At 37.5% G+C, this 25,584-nt stretch overlaps 1 protein-coding gene across 1 annotated transcript in view; it reads right to left on the bottom strand.

Annotated features, from left to right (window-relative positions):
* The window catches only part of FBXL13 (F-box and leucine rich repeat protein 13), a 238,762-nt gene that overhangs the window by 69,450 nt on the left and 143,728 nt on the right, over positions 1-25,584 (bottom strand). Inside the window, 3 exon segments of the mRNA XM_078149993.1 lie at positions 1,120-1,239; positions 8,684-8,688; positions 9,233-9,331. Of these exon segments, the coding sequence (XP_078006119.1) occupies positions 1,120-1,239; positions 8,684-8,688; positions 9,233-9,331 (224 nt within the window).

Raw genomic sequence — 25,584 nt, 5'->3', positions numbered from 1 at the left:
CATACCAACTAATGGCTTTGGGTAGGTCATTTAAACAGTCTCAACTGCAGTTTCCTTTCCTTCTTTGGTGTGTCACTCTCTCCACTTCAGGTCTACAAAACCCTTACTAAGCATATAGTACCAAGTACTAGTTACAAGATTCCCCAGGATAGATAATAATGTATGATATTTGAATGACCTAATTCACATGGTTTCTGGGAAGAAAATGTTCTGTGAACAGTAATGTAATTGTGAGATGATAATGGTGATGACAATGATGACAACACCCAATTTTAAAAGTTTGAAGTATAGGGATAAGTTGACAATGAACATATTCTAGATAGGTATAAGTAACAATGGCTAAGGGGCAGCTAGGTGCTATAGTGGATAGAGCACCAAACCTGAAGTCAGGAAGGCTCATTTTCCTGAGTTCAAATCTGGCCTCAGACACTTTCTAGCTGTGTGACCCTGGGCAAGCTGCTCAACTCTGTTTGTCACATTTTTCTTATCAATATAATGAGCTGGAGAAAGAAACGACAAACCACCCCAGTATCGTTGCGAAGAAAACTCCAAATGGGGTCACAAAGACTCGGACGTGACTGAAATGAATGGACAACACACAATAGCTATAACTATTAGTTGGTGTTTTAGTAACTGTTAAATTTCTAATCATTGTCATCACTACCACTGCAATTCAAAAAGTCTTCTGGCCAATTAAGAGCTTTTATAAAGCATCCAAAAAAATACTTCAATTCCATGCCAATTATACTTGTAGTTATAGTGGATGTGTGACTTCCACACCCATTCTACACATGGATGAAAAGGGCAAAGTGTGTATATTTCAAGTAAAAATTATGCCCTCAAAAATGCAGTGAAATGGCCCCTTTTTCTAAGTATTCTATCTTTATAATATATTATCGAATATTAAACTGTTCCTTTTACAGAGAATTGGTGACAAACTACCCTGGTTCCATAGATGTACAACTTAATCTTCATGACAACTTTTAACCAAAATTTCAGTGAGGGCTGGCTTCTTTTTAGTGTCTATTTATTTTCCCCAAATTGTGGAAAATAACAAGTCATTATTGTATATTTAATTAGTGATCAAATACTGCAGAACATTGTAGTCCTTTGCCATACCTTTCTCCCATTTGTGCAAGGGCAAGATCACTTATTTGGGCATAGTTAGTTAAATTCAGTTCTCTGAGCTTTGAGCTTGAAGGTCCAACAAGGAAGTTCCTTAGGCCAGCATCCCCAATTCTGAAAGGATGAAAAAAATTGCTTTACATATGCTTTATAGGAATTGAAATACTAGTTAGTAAATACCTTATTAATTATTAGAGACAGGTTGGTACAACGGAATAAGCACTAGCTCCAGAGTCAGAAGACATGGGCTTACATCCCACCTCTGCTGCTTACTATCTCCATAATTTTGGGCAAGGCATTTACCTTCCTTGGGCCTCAGTTTCCCTATTTGTAAAATATTTGTAAAAACAAGAGCTCCAAGGCTCTTTTAGTCTATGATCCTACAATACTTCAAGAATTTATGATTTTGCTGGTGTGGGAACTCCCTCCATTGATATAGACTGCAATCCTTCCATCCCTTACCAGATAGTCATTGAGTTACTAAAACCAAAAAATATTTGTCACCAGGTAGCCAACCTTCTGATGAAGAGCCTTGCTGAGTTTGACTAGGTTGGTTCTCAGATTAGCAACAAGGTCTATCACTATGCCAAATTCATAGACTTTCTATTTTCACTCCACTTTCAATGCATTCATGTGCATTTCATTGGTTACCCATCATACCTGCAATACTCTCCCTCCTTACCTCTGCCTCCTAATTCCCTTGGCTTCCTTCAAGTCTCAGTTAAAATCTCATTTTTTGCAAGAGATCTTTCCCAACTCCCCCTTAATGCAAGTGACTATTCCCAATTTACTCTGTATTCAGCTTGTAAGTACGTAGTTGCTTGCATATTTGTCTCTCCCATTAGAATCTGAGAGTGTTTTTGTCTTTCTTTGTACTTCAGTACTTTTGGTAGGACCTGTCAGAGCTTGTACTTCACTAGGGTAACCTTAGAGAACCCAAGGTCATTACCATGCCACAGAAAGGCATTAGAAGTCTTTTCTCAACTTTCTAAAACCAAATTTCATTGAATAACCATTGGCTTTTGTAGAAAACCATTAACAGTATTGGTGCTGATGCATTACCAACAATATTTTTTAAAAGTATAACTCCATTCCCAAAGTCCATTGGTATGGGACTCTTTCCTCATTGGTGGAGGTGGATGCCCTGCCCTGTATGAAGTAGCTGAAGGAAAGAACTCTGGGAAGACATGAGAGAAGCTGACAGTTTCCATCATATCCTTTCCCCAGCTTGCTACACTAGAGACTTCCTGGAACTTCCCCTTGGATGAGATCTGGTATTCTCTCTCAGTTGAGCTGAGTTACGTTGGTCCCAATAGAAGAGCCCCTTCTGTATTATCTAGTATATATTCTTCTATGCATACTTTCTCTTATTTGTTTTGCTATGATTTGGGTAAATGGGTTTCTTGGATAACTTGAATGTTTTCATTGCGGAACTAACTGCTATGTGTTCATTGTGGTTTTTTGCGGGAAAAGGATCAAGCCTTGGATATAGAGCTTAAGGTCCCTCTCTTCCCCAACAATGAACAGCAATCAGAATTTAGCTTGAACTTGAACTTGTTCATATCTCCTAGACTAACAAAAGGGAGCAAATAATATAATTCTAGCCTGCCCCCCCATCCCTTTTCTGAGGAAAGCAAAGTGGTCCCCAGCCCTAACTTCATTCTTCTTCTCCTGGAAGGAACTGAAGTCTTCCTTAGAGAAAGGTGGAGGAAGAAGCAGCTAGGGATGTCTATTCTGTCTCCCTTCAACTCACATAACAATACCCCCCCATACTATATGTGGTGGGGGATGTGAGGGGAAATCAGCCCTCACTAAACATGGGGTCTCGCCACATAAGCATTTCTAAGTTCCTACAATGCAAACATGACTATTAACCTGCTGCCTTCACAAAACTATCTTAAAAGTCAGATAAAATAAGCACACAAAAACACTAAAAGGGACTCTGTTACAAATACCAGATGAGTCAAAAGTGGGTTGTTTTATTTGTCTTATCTAGAATCATTTCCCATCATTACAATCAATTAATCAATTAGCCTTTATATGCCAGACACTGTGCACAAGAATGAGGAACAGATCCAGGGAAAGAAATTGGAAGTTGGTGTTTGGTGCCCCATTTGCAATCTTTGATCTTCCCAATTACATTTGCTGTCATTTGTTTCTTTCTAATGCAAAATTATTTCTAGAAAAAAGTAAATAAATGCTGCAGGGTCCTCAATCTACAAAAATTCAACTTAGAAAGAACTTGGTCATAAAAAATGGGCATCAGAGGCGTCAAAACCTGAAGCCTTTGTCCTCATCTCCATTAAGACAACTGCTCTTCATTCTCTCTTTAAAAAGGTCTGGGATATGATTTATCCAAAGAGGTGCTCTTCTCAAGCAAAATATAGAGGTTCTGGAGAGGTCCCTTTTTTTTATGCTGATATAGAAGTATAGTGAATTAACAAATTATCATTTCATGAGATACACACCCTTTCCCACACCCACCCTCATCACTGCTGAGGGATTCACTACTAATGAATTTCATTACTACTGGAGCTCAAAGTGCATTTTCTTGTTAAATAATGATCTATAAATTGTGAGTAGGTGCAATTGAAGCAAAACTATTAGCACTATATGTCAACTATGTCATGGGTAAAACAGTCTTTTGCTGGCCTGGGACCTGACTGCCTTTTTTAAGGTAAAACGCACCGAGTTCCAAAAAGTCAATTCACAGATAAATTCTGGACTATAAACTGTTAGTAAGTGGACATTCTGCTTATTCCAATTCTATGGTCTTTTCAATCTTTCAATGAAATCATATGTATATTTTAAATGAGAACATCAAATTTAGGAGAGTTGCCTAATTGTGCCCTCTACTTTTTATCACTTCATTTACTTCTTGTAAGTATGTTAACTGTCCTTCTTAAATGAAAAGGAAAAAAAATATGCAAGATGGAAACAGCTTTCTGGTTTGTTTGTGTAATTGCTTCCACTCACTGCCAAAATGGCATGTAGTAACCTGAAACCTTGAGTAAGCTACGAAGTAGAAGAAACTTAGATTTGGAAATACATATTTGGAAATTTGGAAATAGAGGGTGTCCCAAAAAATCATAGTGGAGTTTTAAGCTTTAATAACTTAGCTCTGGGACACCTGTGTAGTGGCCTTTTTCCAAGTCTTCCTCTATGTGATGAAACCCTCATCCATATCTTTTTATATATATATACATATCCTTTTCATAGAATCTAAATAATTCAGCTAGACATATTACATATAAATTAAAACATACATATATTGGCTTAAAAATACAAAACATATGAACTTCTGCCTTTACAAAGTTTAAATATCTAGTTTTAATGACAGCTGTATTACTACTACATGGCAAAAATATAATGGTTAAATTGGAGATAGCTCATCTCTAAAAATTAAAGCTTTACTTAAATAACAAAATTAAACTTGTCAATTTTCTGCTAAAGCCAAAAAAAAATCACTCAGATAGCTATTGCTAAAACATATCAGTTTTAAAGATTAGGTAATATCAAATGAGTTTTCTTGACTAGTGATTTAAATCAAATCCATCCTAGTTCATTCACTAGTTATTACAGCCTTCACATATTTTTACCGTTTTTTTCTTAAATAATAACACAGGTCAAATTTTCTAATAAAGTTTACTAATGTCAGAGGAAAGAACATCAATTACCATTTAAATTTTTAAATACTTTAATTTAACATACTTATAATTGAACAGTTAGATGGGGGGGGGAAGTGACTTAAGAAGTCATGTCCTAAGTGTATAAAAAGTCATGAGAAAAGGGAACACCAAAAAGGATTGCCACATTTGGTTGGTACTGTCACCTAATCTCAACCACTGACAAGCTCCAAACTACTTTTATATACTAAAACTTTCTGTCTGAATTACATAATAAAACAAGTAACTGGAGAGCAATGGAAAAATTTCACAGCAGATACAAGGACACAAAGAAATCAGATGTTTACAAGTATGTGTATAAACCTCTGTGCATACATGTATATATGCATATCTATGCACATGTGAATATATATATATATATATATATATATATATATATATAGAGAGAGAGAGAGAGAGAGAGAGAGAGAGAGAGAGAGATTTTTTCCCACGTGTATGCACCAGCAAATGGTTGATGTGTACCAACAAACTTGTTAAAACTTGCACAACTAGTTCTGAAGAAGGAAGTCAGTCAACATACATTTATTAAATGCCTACTATTACCAAATACTGTGCTAAGTGCTGGAGATAGGCAAAAGCATGGTCTCTGCCCTCAAAGAGCTCACAGTAGAATAGGGGAGGCAACACGCACAAAAGCGTACACATCAGATATAAACAATATAAATGGAAAGTCATCTCAGAGGTAAGGCACCATGAGGAGAGTGAAACATGAGATTTCATTGGTCTAAGGAACTCCCAGGTGAGGTCACTCCACTGATAGAAATTGGCACCTTCTCTGCAACTTAGGGCTTAGAGATTTGACTAGAGCAGAAGTGCCAAACTCATGGCCCACAAAGCTTGTGTAGCCCGAACCAGATTAAAATGTAATAGAGAAATGTTTAACTAAATAAATAAAAACACAGTACAACTCAGATAAAGTTATTTTGTGGTTTTCTAAGTCAATACATGGCTGGCAAGAATCTGTTTCTATTTGAATCTGACATCACTGAGGGGTTAAGTCCTTTCATTAACAAACAGGAAGAAATCAATACTAAGGAAAAATCAGTGACATGAGAGTGTGTTGTATGTGGCAAATTTCAAGTTTAGTTCCATTTTGCATTTTACTTAGTAGCCATATAGTACTTTAAGGATTACAAAGTGCTTTACAAATATTATCTCATTCAGTTCTCATGAGAACCCTAGGAGGTAGGTGCTATTGTTAACCCCATTTTTCAGGGCAGAAGACTGAGGCTGAGAAAGGACAAGTGACTTGCCCAAGGTCACACTACTGGTAAGTATCTGGTAAGTATAGTCAGGTCTTCCTGACTGTAAGCCTGCACCTAATCCATAATGCTACCTAGCTGCCTATGTAGTTAACATAATGATTTGTAAAATAATTAACACTTTTTCTAACCTTTTAAATCTTCTTGCACTTTACTCCCTCCCACGTACTCTACAATTCAGGGACACTCTCCTCCTTTCTGTTATTTGGATAAGATTCTCCATCTACCAATTCTGGGCATTTTTACTGACTGTCTTCCATGCCTGGAATGCTCTTCCTTCTCATCTCTGCCTCCTGGCTTCCCTGACTTCTTTCAAGTACTAGCTAAAATCTCACTGTCTACAAGAAGCCTTTTCCAATTCCCCTTAATGCCAGTGCCTTCCCTCTTGATCCCCCCTCCCACCCCTGCCATTTGTCTTCTGTAGATTTTATTTGTACATAGCTCATTAGACTGTGAGTTACTTGAGAATAGGGACTGAGGGAAGCTTCAGAAGCTGTATGGAGGCAGACCTTTGCTCCTCACCCCTGGGCAGTTCTGTCCACTCCCCACTTTAAATGGGTCCACAATTGTGATAATGAAAAACAAGTCACAGTGACACATCTTACAGTATATATGCTATTCTGTCCTTGTCTCTTGCGTTTTTGCTGTGATGGGCAAAAGATATCCTTCAAGTAGAGAAACGAGAAGATAAATGATATTTCCAGGGGGAGTGTTGGTCTACTTATCTCCAAAAAGCCAGTCAAGTCACCCAACCTAGTCATGTGCTCCAGATCAGATTGGATCATCATGGCAACAAAACCACCACAAGGCAAACGTCATGCTTCAACCATCAGGCCAAAATATCACCCTTTTTATAACAGTTCCACAATTGTGTCCTCACCATGCTTCAAACAGTTATCCTAATCCTGACTGCTTGGCAATGACTCTGCCATTACCCATTTTGAAATATGGGGCAGAGCAGAGCTAAACCATGAATATACTGAAAAAACTATGCCACAGCCTTAGCCTTTCCCTTAACTTGCTTAGCCTCAGGGCCAAGGTAACTGCTGGGCCTTTCATATCTTCTAAACAATGTTTTATGTCACCACGGGGCCTCAACCCCACATATGTTCTTAGTAGCCCTGAGAACCTGTCCAAAGTTTTACACAGCTGTGTGACTTTAACAGAACAACACCTCAACCAGCAATCCATTTTCTGACCACTGGGCTAAGATTCCACCATTCACAGAACTCAAGGCCCCAACTATACGTTCAACCTCAATATGTCCTGACTACCAGGTCAGGAATGCGCCTGTGCCAGTAAACTGTGTCCCAGCTCCCACCCCCAGTAAACTGGTTGAAGCCTTGAAAAGGCCCATGCACAAGTCCAGGCTATAACAAGCTAGAACTGGGCCACAGTTGCAACATCATCCTGACTACTGGTTCAGAGCTTCAGCTTTGAGAATGTCAGATATGAACCATGGGATCAAGCCTCAAGCCTTGAAAACGAGTTCTGACCTTCATTGTTAGGATCACTAGTATGATTCCCAGACTATACCTTTATCATATCCCAGACAGCACCAGTGCTACAATTGCATATTCACCATGTCCCTAATACTGGATGATAACAGACCAGCCCAGGACAGTAGTTCCACCATCACTAGTTGTTGGACAAGCAAACACATCGACTATGCCATTTCTTAGGAAGAAGATACAGGAGGGCTTCTAGCACCTCTCTTACTAGCAGGTTTGCTTTTGATCAGTCAGATGGGAAAACAGGAATAGAGTCATAATAAGCTTACTTTATTCTAGTCTAGTCTTCTCATAGGGAGTTTGCTGATAATGGGAGCACCAACTCCTACAGCATTCCCTAACAGCCCTTCTCACAGGGGCCAGCGTGAAGGGGGAGGTAATTACTCCTCATCTCGATGGGGTCAATCGAGACCAATACAACTTGTGTACTCCCCTAAATTCCCTCAAGCCTCATTGGGGGCTGGTTGAGGCAAACACACAGATTCCCCCTCCCGAGCCTTGATGGGGGCTGGTTAAGACATGCACAGCATTCAGCCTGCATATTCAACCCATGGGGGTCCCCAGTCACTAACCAATGCCCACTTGCTTTATAGGGCAACAGACAAAGAAGGCATACTGCCAGCAATAGCCTCACAATTTTACATCACTTCATCCCTGTATCTACTGTGTGAGCATGGTAGAAATTGTTTTGAACCATGATCGTGAGAACTCATATCTAACACCTGGAAAGTAGAGATTGTTATGGCTATGGATCCTGGGAAGAAAACTATAAGAAAGAATAACAAAAATCCACTTTACACACACTAAAATTCACCTTACTTACACTGGCCTTCAAACTCTTAGCCAAAAGAATAAATTTTTCCTTCACCAATCTTGGCACACTGGGTCAAAGCCCTTTCATGTACCCTGACCACATAGCAGATACTCCTAAGGAACAAGGCCAAGGACACTTCTGGGCTATCACAAAGATAGAAGCCAAACCAAATCTGCACCTAGCCCTGACTTCCAGGACAAAGATCGTCTCAAAGATAATCAAAAACCAAAACTAAACAAAAAAAAGCCATACTTAAACTGCCTCCCTAGCACAAACCAGACATACCGTGACTTGGCAAAAAGTCACAAAACAGAGATTATAATAGGCCTTACAAGCCAGACACTTTAACCATCAGGCTGAGGGAAAAAAAAAACTCTTCTTAATAGTACTGGCAAATACATTTTTATGAAACGGAAAGACCATTGTATATATTTAAAAAAATTTTGTATTACTTCTTATAATCTAGGGCTTTAAAACACATACATACATTTGCTGTTATATCTGAAATCGTTAGAAAAACATACAGGCAGCTAAGTGGCACAGTACATAGAATGCCAGAGTACTTGAAATATGAAGACATGAATTTGAATCCTGCCTCAGACACCGAGTAGCTGTGTAACTCCAAGCAAATCAAATAACCTCTCTGTGCCTCAGTTTTTTCAAGTGTAAAATGGGGATGATAAAAGCACCTACTTTCCAGGATCGTTGTGAGGATCAAATGAGATAACATAAAGCATTTTGTGAACCTTAAAGTGCCTTATAAATGCTAGCTGTCATCATCAAATCTTATTTCAGATTCTGATTCTAAAGATAATTTGCTATTCAGCGACCTACTTTTATACAACTATCCGTCAGAGTTGGTATATCATTGATGACCAAGTGCTTTATTCCAGTGCAGCCACTTGCAATGTCCCTGAAGCCTTGAACTGAAATCTAAATTTTAAAAAAAGAGGATGTTGATTTTACTGAGTGAACATATTAACATAACATTTAATGAAACTTTAAGACAGCAGTAAAAATGGTTAAGTTAGGCAGATCTAATAATAAAGGTTGAACCTACAAAATATGTTGTTCAAAGTGAGAGATGTAGAAAAGGGATAATCACATTTATTTCCTTTTCTTACAAAATGTTACCCCTTCCTCAAAAATACTGATATAATCAGATCTCAATTATCCACATTTATGGAAAACATCAGATACTTATATGCATATCTGCATAAATTCACAATACATACATGCATACATACAATATGCTCCCAAAATTTTTAAACTGAACCAAAACTTTTGGGACACCCTGTATTAAATGTTTGCCTTTGTGTGTGCATGTGCATGTGTGTGTATGCACATGCATATATATATTCACAAGTGTATATATAGTCAGTTTGTTAGGCTTTCATGATACTAAAACATTGTCATGTTAAAATGCAGAATAAAAATCAGAATATTATCATGAAAATCACGTCATTCATTCTTTGAACAGATTTGCTAAGCACCAACTCAGTCCCACAACACTTATCTGAATTAAACTATCATTTTAAAAGTATTATGCCCTTTTTATATGGGAAAAAAACCCATAAACCCAATGATTGACTATGGCCATCGTAAGGTTTATGTGTCATTCTTTGCTTTTTCTGAAGAATCAATTACTACCTCATTTTGTCAAACATTTATGTCATCTCCATCTCAAGAATGATATTTTAAGTCAAAGTGTCAGTTCTCTTTTATTGAGGCCTTAGGTAAATGTGTTTTTAACATTGAGTACATGGCCATTGGACTGAAATTTTAAAAAAAGATGCTCCAAAATACAGAGAGATGAAGTAAATGACCTATCAATGGTCACACAGCTGTTAAGTATCAGAAGTGAGATTCAAACCCAGGTTTCTTCTGAATCCAAATCCAACAATTTTTCCATTGTATCACACTGCCTCCCCATATGAGGATGATAAAAATACAGTCAATGAAGCCTCGGTGTTGAGCATCCAACTCTAATGATGGGAAACCAAGATCACCCCTTTCCAGAGGCAACTCACTCAGCAAATAGAGACCACCAATTTTAGAGGCAAGAGAGGTTCCCTACACTACATGATTTCTCAGTCCTTTGATACTACAAATTTTGAGATTAGCAGAAGAAAATACTAGGTTTTTGAATAGACCATCAAGGAGAACTCAAGGAGAGCTATTCCTATACTCTTACACATTAAGTGACCAATTAATCTTCCAGAGAAATTCAGCGGAACCCCAGGGTTGTTGGTGAGCATCTTAACAAAGAGTTATATAGAGAAATGAAATTTCTGAGCCTGCATAACTCATAGCTCTCGCTCTCTCTCTCTCTCTCTCCCTCTCTCCCTCCCCAACCCCACACAATGTCAAGAAAGAATTGGCAGTGAAAAGAATATTTGATCTGAAAACAAAAGAATTGGTTTTGAATCCCAGCCCTGTTGCCTTCTTCTTGTATGACTATGGACAAGCCACTTAACCACTGTGGGCCTGAATTTTCTCATTTTCACAAGTGATGGGTTTGGGGTAGAAAGGTGCCTATGAACTCCAATTCTATGATTCAACAAAATAAATGTAATTCCAGAATCTATTTGGAGGTGGTTCCTGTAGTGTAATGGTTATTACTTCACACAAGAAAGGGTTCCCAAGTCTTAACCAGTGTCTTGTGGCTTTCTTTTCTTTGAGGCAGGTAGGTGGCACAATGGATAAAGCTCTGGGCCTGGAGTCAGAAAGACGCATTCAGATCTCACTGTATGACTCTGGGCAAGTCATGGAACTCAGGTTCTACAACTGTCAAACTGGGAATAATGAGAGCACCTGCCTCACAGGGCTGCTATGAGGATCAAATGAGATATTTTGTGAAGTGCTTAGCACAGGGCCCAGCACAAAGTGAGCAGCATATAAATGCCTCTTCCTTTCCACTCATCCCTTCCCTTATTTATTGTTCCTCCTAGACTTGTGCAGGAGTGAAACCGGAAATGGGATTTGTCACCAACTTTTGCTGAGACTCTTCCTCAAGGTGGATGTTCCCTAATAGTTGGTCTTCAGGCCTCTTCCGCTCTTTACACTCTGTCCCTTGTTAATCTCATTCATTTCAGTGGCTTCCACTACAACCTCCACGCAGATGACATTTCAATTTCTATCTCCAGCTCTGAACTTTCTGTCTGCATCTCCAGTTTTCAGAACATCCCCATGTGTATCACACAGGCATTCAACAGCTGTCTCCACTTTTTAAATTCCACTACCACCACCTGATACAGATTCTAATAATCACCAGTCTGGAATATTATACTAGGCTCCTATCAACTCACCCTGCCAACTCCAAATAACCCTTCCTACTACTATCAGACTTCCTTATGTGCACCTGTTGCCTACCAAGGAAAGTTCAGCCTCCTGCGTGTGCATGCAAGAACCGTAAGCCTGACCCACCCTCTTCCTTGTCAGCTTCACTGCATATTTCTCCACACATTTCATAATGCAATGAACACATGCTACTGCTCCATGCCTCTGCTTACATCATTCCCTATGTCTTAAATGTCCTCCTTCCTTTTTTTACCTATCCAATTTTTACTCAACCTTTAAGGTCTATCTCAACTGACAATTCCTCCACAAAGCCTCTCTTGAGCACCAACTCCAATAATTCCCAAGAGAAACTGTGGTATGGTGAATATAGTATTTGAACTGGAATCAGGAAGACTTGAGTTCAAATCTGGCCTCAGACACTAACAAGTTTTGTGATCCTCAGGAAGAAAGGAAGGGGGAAAGGAAAGGAACATTTACAAAATGCCTACTATGTGCTGGACACTATACTCAAAAAGACACTTAAAATCTCTAGGCCTGAATTTTCTCATCAGCAAAATTGGTGGTTGGGTTAAGTGACCTCAAAGGTCCCCTTCCCAGTTCTAAATCTATGAATCTGTGGTCATTTGGGATATTAATTAGCATTTTTGCGTGTCCTTCTTAAGCCTAATTATTTTGTATCGTATTTATTTGTTGGTCTTGATATATAATTTATTATAATTGATTCAGATTAAATAACTGGCAACTGGTACAATTTTATTCCTTTTTAAATAAAAATATTTCAGTGTATAAGACCATGTCTAATCAATTCTAGTAACTTTCATTTTAAAATACGTTCCAATATGACATTCTTTTTTTTCTTGGCTTCTAATTTTTTATGACATCTCAGAATTATTTAAAGCTCAAAAGTTAAATTATAGTCTAAATTTAGAAAATATTTCAATAGTTGCTGTAATATTTTCTGTTATAAGTTGAACTTCATGTTCTCAATGCATTGTAACTGAGTTTTCTGAATTTTTAGGAGGAAAAAATCCATATGAATCCAAAACTACCAATTGAGAAGTCAGGTGGTTTCATGATACATTCAGAATGGTCATAATTCCCACTACTAACATGTTATTTATATTTTGAAGGGGATGTGGTCTACTAGGAGGAACCCCTAAGAGTAAGAGGTCCTACTTTGCTATGAACTTGCTCTGTGAGCTTGGACAAGTTATCTAAATATACCTCAATTGCCTCATCTGCAAAATAGGATTGATGTCTAACAAAATGAAGTCATACCTTCCATCTACATTAAAGGCGTTATATATGGAAATATACTAAAAAAATTTTTTTTGATACTGTATTGCACAAGAAGGCTTTTCCTTAGGAAGTGGGCATGGTCTGTTGCCAGGGTCATACACAAAACCTTTACCAGTATGATAGAACTTGCCGGAAATTGTGTTCTGATTCAGTAGTCTTTATGAACCCAGTCTCCTCTAGGCCATGAAGAGACATCAGAAGAGTACTTTTTGTGGAGGCCTCAAAAATGAATGATTGCTAAATATAATCATACAATATGAGGGGAAAAGCTACTTGCTATCAATGCTATATATAAATCCCAAGCAGCATTACCTGAGGGGGGAGAGGGAGAAAGGGCAATGTACCCTGTCATGGTCCAGACCAATTGCATGTACTTAGAGCACATCTACATTATCTGGAAACTCAAGCAACAAGAAATCTGTTGGCCACCCTTAATATCATAAAAATAATTATAGTTGACATTTATATCGCATTTTAAGGTTGCAAAGTATTATCCATATATTGTCTCATTTAATTTTCACAACTACCCTATGAGGTAAATACCAAAACTATTATTATGCCCATTTAACAGATAAGGAAACTAAGGCTCTTGGATGTTAAGTGACATGGCTGTGGTCACACAGCTAGTAACTGAGGTTGTATTCAAACATAGGTCTTCCTAACTCCAACTCTAGCACTGTTCCCACACTTTATCACATGGCATCTCATACCCTCTGTTTAGCATATAAAGCCCTCAACCTACCTTTCCAGCCTTGCTATACATTATGCTCTTTGCCTCACTCTGTTGTCTAACTAAACTGGCCTTATTGCTATTCTTCCACTCCACTCACTCTTGGTACCCTGTCCTTTATGCCTGGAATGCACTCTATCCTTATCCCAACTTCTCAGAATTTCCTTTAATACTTAATTCAAATAACACTTTATACATAAAGATGCTCCTCCTAATCTCCTCATGCCAGGTGAGTGCCCTCCCTCCAAATACTACCTAGTATTTATTTTGTATATGTACTATGTATTTACATATGTATACATTGTCTACATAGAATGTGTGATCCTTGAGGTCAAGGATTGTTTCATTTTGTCATTGTATCGCCAGCACTTTGCACACAGTAGACACTTAATGTTTTTGATTGACTTAATACTTGAGAGAAATGTTTCAGACTAACAATATTTACCTTGAGAATTTTTTCCTGAACTTAGACTAATTTGAACCTGGTGACTATTCTTATCTCTTAGCCTAAGAAACAAATTTATATTTTAGATGGCTTGGAGAAAGAAATGGCAACCACTCCAGTATCTTTGCCAAGAAAACCCCAATCGGGTCATGAAGAGTTGGACTTGACTGAAATGACTGAACAACAACAATAGGGCAATCTTTCTCTGTCCACTGAAGAGTGGGGTGGAAGTGTACTCTTTAACAAGACATTTCCCATGTTGAATTCAAATTACATATTTCCAAAGGGTGTAACTAAGGTCAAATCCTCCAACTGCATCCCAATTTGTTGCCTTCTGGCCACGCTGGATTATCTAAGAATTACCACCAGTCCCCTGATCAGTTCTCTTGGCCCAGAAAGTTTGGAGAGTGGGGAGATCCCAAAGGGTCCCTAAAACCTGAAAATGGCATGGATCATCACAACCTTATATTTATTTCACTGCAGACCTGACTCCAGACCATAAAAACATACCAGTTTAATATAATCAATTAATGACAATTATTATCATTGTCAATTATGTTGTCAATATTGTTAATATTGTCATTAATATTGTCAATAAGATAGAACATATCTTTTCATGTCAAGGTACTGTCTTGCCATAAGGATGGCTTGTTACTCCAGGGAATATTCAGCTTCCACATATCTATCTAGATAACCTTTTATTGGGACCAAAGTTTGGGTAATGCTGAGCCTTTTTTCACTGCTACTAAACTTTAAAGAACTAATGTGCTAATGTGAGGGAATATTATACTCAGGCAATTCCCCTGGATATGCCATCCATATCTCCATCCAACAAATGTCATTTCCCATAAACTATTAATATATTCTAAGTACTTTTCTGACTTCACTTAACAAACAGGTACCTGGTGGTTTTGGACTGGCCAAACCAACTTCAAACCAGGTAAAAACAGGCTCTTTTAAGATCGCTAATGACTTTATCACCAAATCTAAGAGATTTTTTTTCTAGTGTCCATCCTTCCTCATCTCTTTGCAAGACCTGACACACCACCCATTTCTTATTGATGTTAGATTTCTCTCCATACTTTTCTATCATCCTTTGTCTCTGTTATCTTTTTTCTTCCATCCCTTAAGTATAGACATCTGCTAATAGTCTGTCCTTAGTTCCCTTTTCTTCTCTCTCTATACTGTCTTCTTTGGATATCTCATCCATTTTATCTATTCTTACAACTTTTATGATCACCCCAATAATTGTTTCCAAACGTCTATTTTCAGGCTTCCCATCTCCCCAGATCTTCAAATTCATGCTTCCAACTTTACACAACATATAGCCACCTGGAGATCCTGCCAACTCCTCAAATTTAACCTGTCCAAAAATGAGTTCATCATTTTCTCCCTATACTGGCCCCCTTCCCAAATTCCCCATTTCTGTTAAATGACATCCTTATCTTCCCAGCTACCTAATCTGGAAACTTAGGCATAATATTTGATTCATCCCTTTCCTTCAGCCTCAACCTGACCCAGCATAATTGTCGTCTTCATCCTCCTCCTCAAATAAATTTGTTCCACCCACCAGAATTCCTAGCAATGACTCTTCCAGGCCCCATTCACCTTGCACCAGGAATACGACTATAGCCTTCTTGTCTGGTCTCTTACCCTCCAATAATTCTGCAGGTTAGGCTTTAGGATAGTAAACTGCCTTATTCACATATCTTTTCTCCTCAGAGATACTACAAACTCTTCAAAAAGAAGAAAACTACACAATAGGTACATACTGTCTAATCATCTATGAGATTTTATAAAACAATATGAGTGGAGATCAACAAACTCATTATATTGATTGCCCTGACCTCCATTTTTTATCTTTCCTTGCTTTTTCCAATCTCAGCTCCTCCTGGCACTTTTAACTCATTTAAGGCTTGTTCCTGTCTGTCTAATCCTGTGTGTAAATCCCCATCACAAATTCCCACAAATTCCCTTTTGCTGACCGGTCCCCATTGACATGACAACCTATCTAACTGGTTTGAATTCTTGGATTCATACTTTAAGCACTGATTTCCTTAACTCCTTTTAAGAATCAGATGCTTAGATCCCTTCCCTTGTGTAATGAACAGCTGTTCCTTAAAAACAAGGGGATAATTCTCTGTCCTTAACCCTTACCTGACTAACATTAGTTATCAGAATATGGCAGAATCCTTAACCAAAAAATGAGTAATTTGGATTAGATCATTATAATTCCTTGTATAAACTTTCCACAACTTTTTCTGGAAATGTTCTTAGTCAATTGTGATGACCTATTTGCTTCTAATCATTCAAATACTATTTTCATTTTTAAAAAAGCAATAAAAATACTTGACAATTACATAGTGCTTTACGGTTTACATCTATTATTTCATTTGACCCTTATAACAACTGTAAGGGTTGACAATGAAAATGACATTATCCCCATCTTACATACAGGGCAACTTTGGCTCAGAAAGATTATGTGACTTGACCATTTGCTAGTAAGGGTAGTGCCAGGACTTGAACCTAGGTCTGTTGATTCCAAGTACTTGTTCCATTATTCCATGCTGCCCAAATGAGTTTTCCTTCTGTATATATAGTGATCTTAAAGGAAAATGTGTGGAGTAGAAATCTGCCTTTGAGAATATATTTAATTGCTTTTTCTCTCCCATTTTAAGATTTAAAATCTTCACTTGGCCATCTCTTCTCTTTTTACAAACTATATCATTGCATTCAATCATCTACCACAAATTCACCAAAAATTTTAAAAACATATTACCTCTTGTGCTCTCTCTGAACCATGTTAAAAACATGGTTTCCTGGGCAAGGGAAAAAATAATACCAACAAAATCTATCAGCTGACTGACTGCTTTCCACACAGCCAAAGTCCTTGTGCTATCATCCAATAAGATTAGTGTCCAGAAAAAAAAAAAAACCTGGACTTTGAGAAACTGCTTTTAAGCATATTCCTGGCAGTTAATGTTTGTTTCCTTGCACAGTTTATATTATAATAGCCAAAAGATGCTTGGTTGATGTTTTCTGCCTACACGATTGCTGCCAAAACCTCTTAGGTCAAAATGAAAAGTCCCTAAGCAACTATTAGTGGTCCTTTGTCTTCAATGAAATTACAGAGACCTTATGTTCAAGATTTCAAAATTCTTCTTAAAGACAGCAAAATGGAATTGACTAGAATTTTAATTTCATACACTTTTCGGTGTCAGATACTTAAAATACCAATGGTCTTAATTTTAACTAGACAAACATTTGGAGTTCAACCTCATTTGAGTCTGGTCATATACTGAAACCAAATCTTGCTACTGGGCATTGTTGGTTTGGATGGTGATGCAAACAAAGTCATATCAACCATAGCAAGGCACAGTGGTTGGCTATTGCTGCAAGGGAAGGAAGTATAATGGATAGGATAAGATTGTGATTGTTTCAATACAATCTATCAGCCTTTCAGCCAAAATAAATAAAATAATATCTAATAATAAGAATTATATCTAACCATACCTAAAATTATATATATGTATATATATATACACATATATATACATATATATACAGATATATGTTCATTCACAACTGTTTCACTTATAAGATAACAAACTCCTAAAATCTATTCTCTGGCCACAATCTTTTGACTCTCCTTTCCAATAGCTTTGTTTCTCCTCAATATGGTCTTCACCAAAGTGACCTTTAATACAACTCCTTTCTTTTCTCCTAATTCATCACACTCGCTGTAGCTTCCTTTCCTTTCCTTCAGAGTTTTGAATTTTTCAATGATGTGTTTTCATTCCCCTTGAATCCCCTACCTCTCCTTGTCCTTCTGTTGCTGATCTCTGCTAATCCCCAACCTTGGGCAAACAGGAGCATCCATTTTCTTTCCTATTCCTGAGCCACTAAATACTGCTAGAAGAAGCCACAAAACCATACTGATTGGATCCACTAAAAATCTGTGCTATCCCATTTCAATTGCAAAGCAAAATTTTCATTCAACTCTAATTGACTCCATATCACGCTCCTCTCAGTGGCTTTTTCCATGATACTTCCCCCAGCCTCCCCAGTTAGAAGTGATCCCTAAATCTTTCATGCCTCTGTTGGATGCCTCCTGTGTACTTATCACACTGTAACTTGTTTTAGAGTCATTTTTGTACAAAACTTGTTCTACTAGGTTGTAAGCTCCTTAAGGGCAATGATTGTGACGTATATACTTGATCCTTTTATCCTAGCACCTAGCACAATATCTATGTAATAGGCATTTAATAAACATTTTATTAATTGATCTCAATTGAATTCAAGGACATGGTATATACATATGTGTGTATAAGCATATACACACATATGTATATATTATATGTTGGCATATTACTTTATGTCAAATGATTTGTCCTTGAAATGAAGAATAAAGTAACATACTGAAGAATAAGACCTCTTTACCATTCAGAGGTATTAATAATAACAAAGAAGTACTATACTCATGGATGATGCTACTATTTCCTCCTGAGTGAGTCTCACCACTCCTTTCCCTATTCCCAATCTTTAAAAAAAAAACCACCTATGTAATATAGTTGGAAATACTTATCTTCAGTGGACATATCTCCCTTAATTCTAGAGTCTTCCTTCTGTTGATTATCTCCAATTTACCCTGTGTATAACTTGTAAGTATACAGTTGTTTGTATCTTGTCCTCCCCCCCCCATTAGTTTGGAGCTCCTTGAGAGAAGGGATTGGTTTTTGCCTAGCACTTAGCACAGTACTTGGCACAGGATAGATACTTAATAAATGTTCACTGACTGACTGGCAGAACCCAAGTTTTTGTTCTTGTACCATTTCCTATTTCTACTCATTCTAACATCATTGTAATCATACTAATGATTAATGTGCAATGTGACAATTTTGGTCTAATTCATAATACTTTCTGTGACCCACCACTAACATCAAAAGGAGTTACAGTATGGTACTGCACACAGAAATAATGGGTAGACCATATGAAAATCCTGCTGTTCAGGGGGCAGCTAGGAGGCGCAGTGAATAGAGCACTGGCCCTGGAGTCAGGAGGACCTGAATTCAAATCCTGTCTCAGACAAGATATTTGACACTTATTAGCTGTGTGACCCTGAGCAAGTCACTTAGCCCCAATTGCCTTGCCCCCCAAAAAACAGTAAAAAGAAAATCCTGCTGTTCCCTCAAAATGTTCCCAAGCATTCTGACTTTTTTTTAAACCTACAAATATCACAGACTACACAAATTATCATAATGTGAAAAGAGATGCTCAGGTTTTTAAGTAAGGTTTTACATTGTCTCAGATCCAGTACTTTTTAATTTGATAGATGTAGGAAGAAAGGCCCAGTAAATTCTACCTGAGTGTTTTGATGTTGTTCAATCATTTTGGTCATGTTAGACTCTTTGGGACCCCATTTGGGGTTTTCTTGGCAAACATACTAGAATAGTTTGCCATTTCCTTCTCCAGCTCATTTTATAGATGAGGAAACCAAGGTGAACAGGGTTAAGTGACTTGCCCAGGGTCACACATCTAGTAAGTATCTGAAGCCAGATTTGAACTCAGAAAGATGAATCTTCGTGACTCCAGGATCAGCGCTTTATCCACTGCGCCACCTAGCTGCCTCTCTTCCTGACATAGTCCTGCCTTTTTCAATGCTTCTTGATTGTAATAATATTTGAAATTTCTATTTTCCTTTCAAATCTCCATTCATGCCATCTTCTCATTCAGAATACCCTCTTCACCCCCATATTCTCCCACTGAAACTTTCCCATCCTTCAATGGCCAGCTCAAACATCAAATTCTCCATGAAAGCTTAATTGACTACCCAAACAAAAGTGATCTTTTCCCTCCTCTGGAATCCTTTGGCATCTACTGCCTATACCACTCCCATGAGCATTTCTTTGAATGTTATTTTATAAAGTTAGACAGACTTAGGCATATCTAACATCCCCTGCTAGAATATTATTTCAAGGCCTTTTCTAGATACCAGTAAATTAATTGTCTGTTTATTCATTTCACAGATGCAAGACTACCCAATGCATGAAGTACTGAACAAAAAACCCTGAGCGAATGGTAACTTACTATTGCATACTTTAAAAACTGGAGATTGTTTTGACAGAAATGAATTAAGTTAGAGATTCTAGATACATATAAACTGAATAATATCTTTTTTTCTTTCTTAATGCCATTAATTCTCTTATGAATTAATGGTCATTTGTATGGTGCAACCAGTTCTTTGGCTCTGGAAAATTTACATATAACTTCTTTGCAAAGTTCAGCCAAGGCTATGTGAACAGGACCTTATTTATTTCTATACGAATGGGTCCAATAAGTTTACAAAATGAGCCAGAATCTATCCTCCACTCCTTTTCTTCTTCCTTCACTATCTCAACTATACTATAAAACTAGTAACAGACATTATTCAGTCGTTTTCAGTAGTGTCTGATTTTCCATGACCACATTTGGGGATTTCTTGACAAAGATACTGGAATGGTTTGCCATTTCCTTCTCCAGCTAATTTTACAGCTGAGGAATGGAGGCAAACAGAGTTACATGACTTGCCCAGAGCCACACAGCTAGTAAGTCTGAGGCCAGATTTGAACTCAGAAAGATGAGTTTTTTTCAGGTCCTGCACTCTATCCACTATGCCACCTACCTCCCCTGAAGGAAGAGATGATACCTTTCTATTCCACCAATCATTACCTCAGAGTCCCTGGAAAGTTAGGAAACCTGGTGAAACATAACTAATATACATAAAAGATGGTACCTTCTTGTACAAAACAGAAAGCTGGCAAGCCATCTTTTTTGCTGTGCCTCCAAGAGCTGATATGAAGCTATGAGTGGTCACTCATTCAGCTAGTGGAGGCCTATCTTGGATGTAGACTTGGATACCTGCTGCTTATCCACCTTATTCAGTCCTATGTGGCCTCGATTAACTATAAAAAATATCCTTAAATCTCATTTGGATACATAAATTTTTTGCATAAGTTATTTCTTTTCTTTCTTAGTATGGATACTGATTTACCACCACAACCATTCTGCACCCTTCTCAAAAAAACCCCACTCATTTAGAAAAGCTTTTGCTGTTTAACAGTAGCAAATAAATTAGGTGGAAAAGAGTAATCAACTCTTATCTCCAATTTCCCCATATTCCTAGAGGCAGATATGTTAGGCTCTTGTCTGATGAGGCAGATTTAAAGGGGCCCCAAATTTATAGTAATTCTCCCCCTGTAAGTGTAATTATGAAACACATTAGTGGCTCATGATTATGCTCCCTTACCATGGCCTAGGAATTTGGGATCTTAGCCACGTGTATATACCTCCCAGGACTGTCCTAAGCCCCCATGCAGCAAACAATGGGACCCAAGGAAATGTGAGCACAGAGTCAACCACAGCTAATGCAACTTTAGTAGAACAAAAGGAAATGATTAGGAGTAGGTGCCAGTCATAATCATCTGAATCAAAGCAAGGGACAGGAATCAAGATTGTCCATTTTTCCTATTTTTCTCTCAGCAAGTGTCCATGGTTTAAAAAATAAATCAAAAAATAAACAGAAACTGTCTATTACCTCCCACCTGTCCCTTTAATTGTCACCTCTCCTGGTCTCACTTGATGGCTTGTGGAAGGCAACTACAAAACCTCTGTGTTTGCACTGCAGCTTTGCATGTAGGGGAGGGCAAGACTGTCACCTTCCTCTTTTCCCTTCTGTTAGTACCACCCTACCTCCCTCTCAGACACAGCATCTAAAAACTCCCCACTGTAGGAGGGGAAAGCTCAACTCTTCAGTCTTGATCTTAAGGCCTTTTGTCCCACAGTGGGAAGAAATACAGCTTCCTGGATCTGTATTATGGCCAGTGTAAGATTTACCAGAGGGCTTTTCCATCCCTATGGAGCCAGAAAATAACACTAACTCAATGATAGGCTCCTGGGGAATAGAGAACATATTTTGTTCCATTTTTGTTTATCTTATAGTGCTTAGGATAGTGGGTTTTTTTGCATAGTAGGCATTGGATGAATATTTACCAGATGAATTTGACAGATTGTATGCTGATATCTAGTACTTTAAAAAATTCCATTTTTGACTGTCTCATGTTAAAAACTGTAATGTATTCCCTGAAAACATAGGAACAACAAATGTTTCTTTAAAAGGATGAAAAAGTTTCCATTTCTCAACATAAGTGTGGGTATAATTACATAAGAATATAAAGGTATATGCCAAAGGAACGCTAATGCCGATGTTTTTGTGTCTTTTCTGCAAAATGACTCAGAGGTACATGTCTCCATAAAACAGATCGACTTTTTTCAGCTTTATTTTATGTGTCTACAAACTTATTCTTTTCTCAACCCTGGCCCCCAAGTTACTACCTCACTTCATATAAAATAAGCTGAGTTTTTTCATCTTTAACGACTGAGAGCTATTGGGATTATCTTTTTTCCTTTGGAACCCTAAAATTTGCATAGTTGCTTAGTTTATATTTAATGGATATTAGTTCTACTATTAGAATATAAAATATAATCGACCAAACTAAGATAAATAACCTAAGTATTTACTAAATTCTTTGTACGTCACTGCTAGACACAAGCACACAAAAGTAGGAAACAGAGCTAAATAGAGCATTAAAATGAATTTTTAAAACATTTTTTTCATGAATGGGAAACATGATTATAATCCCTGGGGCCATTATTTTGTCATCTGATTCTTCAAGATATGTAAAATACTACCAGATGTTAGAGTTTGGGGGGGGGTGTTGCTGCTTAATAGATTTTTTTTTAACCAATTTTAAGATAAGATTTTTTATTAAAAATATCATATCAACATTAAATAGCATGTTTGATATCATTCTTTGCTATGCTACTTTATTAGCCTCATTGCGGAATGCTAAAAATGAGCTACTTATCATTTTAATTGTAAACTAATAGTTCAATTCAACATTTTTAATGAACCTACTAGGTGCAAACCACTACAGTAGGCTCTGAGGATACAAAGCTAGCAATGATAAGATTCCCAAACTCAAGAGTCTAGCATGGAACTGGGGAAGAGGAAAACATGTACACAAATAAGGGGAGGGTGTAATAAGTACAGAGCAGAATTCCAAGGAAATGTGTTATGAAAAATTTGATGAAGGAGAGACCACATTCAGATTGGGGAAATTAAGGAATGTATGTAGTGGCACCTTGATGGAAATAAGGAACTCAAAAGATAGAGATGTGGAAATGTATACTGACTGAACAGCTCTAGAAATGAAAGCCATTTTATAAGAAGGAAGAATGAGGAGGATGAGGAGGGATAATCAATCAATAAATTTTTATTAGGATCCTAAAAAGTGGGATGAAGAGACATAAAGAAAAGAAAGAGATTAAAGGATAAATAGAATGTATAGAAGATGAAAGAGGAGATTCTATTACCACTTTCTTCCCCAAAAACTATCATCCTAATTCTCTTCTCCCTTGATAATGGGTTTTCCTCACAACCCCAAGAGGTAGGCAGCATCATCATAATAATCAGAAGTAGTTATTATTATCATCTCTGTTGTACAAGTCAGAAAACTGAGGTCATGGAGATTAAACAACTTGCTAGGAAGATTCAAAGTCATGACTTGAATCCAGGCCCCCTGAATCCACATCCAGAATTTTTTTACACAAAAATGTTTCTAAAATCCTATAAAGAGAGTAGAAGGGTAATAATATCTTCTGATTAGCTATGTCCTCAGGTTTCTCTAAGTGTTGTTTTCCAGCAATTGCCAATAGAAGAACACTTCCATGGCATTCCCTGGGATCATAGATCTAGAACTTGAAGGAAGCTTTGAGTCCAACAACTTGCTCACTTCACAGATGAAGAAAGTGAAGCCAAGAAGTGAAGTGACTTTCCCTGAGCCACAAAGGTAGAATGTCTGAGTGGCTTTCAAATGCAGGCAACCTGGCTCCAGGTCTAGCACTCTATGTACAAAGGCACACTGTCAAAATCCCTGAAAAAGACTAGAATGGTGATTATACAATGATAAATAAATACTAAAGGGTGATAATCATATAAAGGTGATTGGGTGATTATGGTCCCACAATTGTGTGAATGTTGTTTTCCAACAAGGACAATGATGTGCCATTTCTGGTATTGGCTCTTTGGCATCTCAGAAATGGGAGATGGATTTGGTCAGTTGAAGATAAAAGAAGTCAGGACACAAAAAATGAAAGGATTTGAAGACGTATGACATAGCCATGTGAACCAAAAAGCCAGTTGCTTCTGTGGGACCAAGGTAAGGGAGTAAGTAATCTCCCATACCTGTGAGGAGACAGTGAGAATTTCATTTCCATCCTGCAGAACCAGAGCATTGAAGGCCACATGAAGAACCAATATGAGGAGCAAACGAGAGTTCTAAAACTCTCTAAGGTACACCCCAAGAGCTACTACTAGCTTCCCAAGCTGCTTGATCCATTTAATCTTCTCTTCCCTTGTTTTTGGAGGAAGACTTTTTGGAGGAAGAAGACGATATGAAGAGAGAACACAACTGCTTTCTTTCCCTTCCACAAGGAGCAGATGTGCAAAGGAGAGAGCAGATTCCAGCCCAAGGATGGATGAGTCAATGGTGATACTAAAATTAAGTGGTGGCTCTGTTTTATTGTTCGATATATCTCACTACGACATCATTTTCTTAATCTAATTACAATATGATAATTATATATTGTAATGTATTTAAAATCTAATAATCTAATTACAGTGAGTTCTATGGGATTTTCAGTGGCTGAATCTAAATAGGTTAAGTATGAGCTGAGCCAAGAGTCTTGAACCTGAATGGCCTGAGTTGACTCTTAAGAGTAAAAGAAAGAAAATACTGGGAAGACTCATAACCTCTTCCCCTACACCCATATATACACCAGGGTGTTACAAATAGCTTGCACTTGCTTATGCTCATCATGAGCCCTAGAAGGTTAGATTATCTCATGAAATTATTTCTTGTTGTCTTTCAGTACCTAATGAAACCAGCTTCATCAACCCTTATCCAATTAAGAGGTGTACAGAATACAAGATCTTACTATATTTCATGTTTGTTGATTTTTTAAAAAGCATTTAACTTGGCAGAGCAAAATGCAGCTTTAAAGGATCTCCTTCGACAAGTTTTTTGTTGTGTATTTTAATATTGTACAAGATTCCTTGATAACCACAGAGATAACTTTGTGCAATGACTCTTCTAATTATTAGTATCAAATATAAAGAAAAAAAGCAACATGCTTGCAAAGTGTATAAATCACTGTCATAGAGGATATATTGGACACAGTTCAAGGTCCAAATGGAAAAAAGATTCCCTATAAATGGTAAATTTTTCCAGCTTCTCCTGTTTGTGGATAAGACTGTACTGATGGCATGGAGCCCCAAAAGACTACAGGGCCCTTAATCAATAAGTGACTCACAAG

Source organism: Phascolarctos cinereus, unplaced genomic scaffold (genome assembly GCF_003287225.1).
Source record: "Phascolarctos cinereus isolate Bilbo 61053 unplaced genomic scaffold, phaCin_HiC Scaffold_1;HRSCAF=81, whole genome shotgun sequence".
In the NCBI taxonomy this organism is placed as follows: Eukaryota; Metazoa; Chordata; class Mammalia; order Diprotodontia; family Phascolarctidae; genus Phascolarctos; species Phascolarctos cinereus.
The sequence above is the reverse complement of the archived record's forward strand: the minus strand, read 5'-3'. Positions and strand labels throughout refer to the sequence as shown.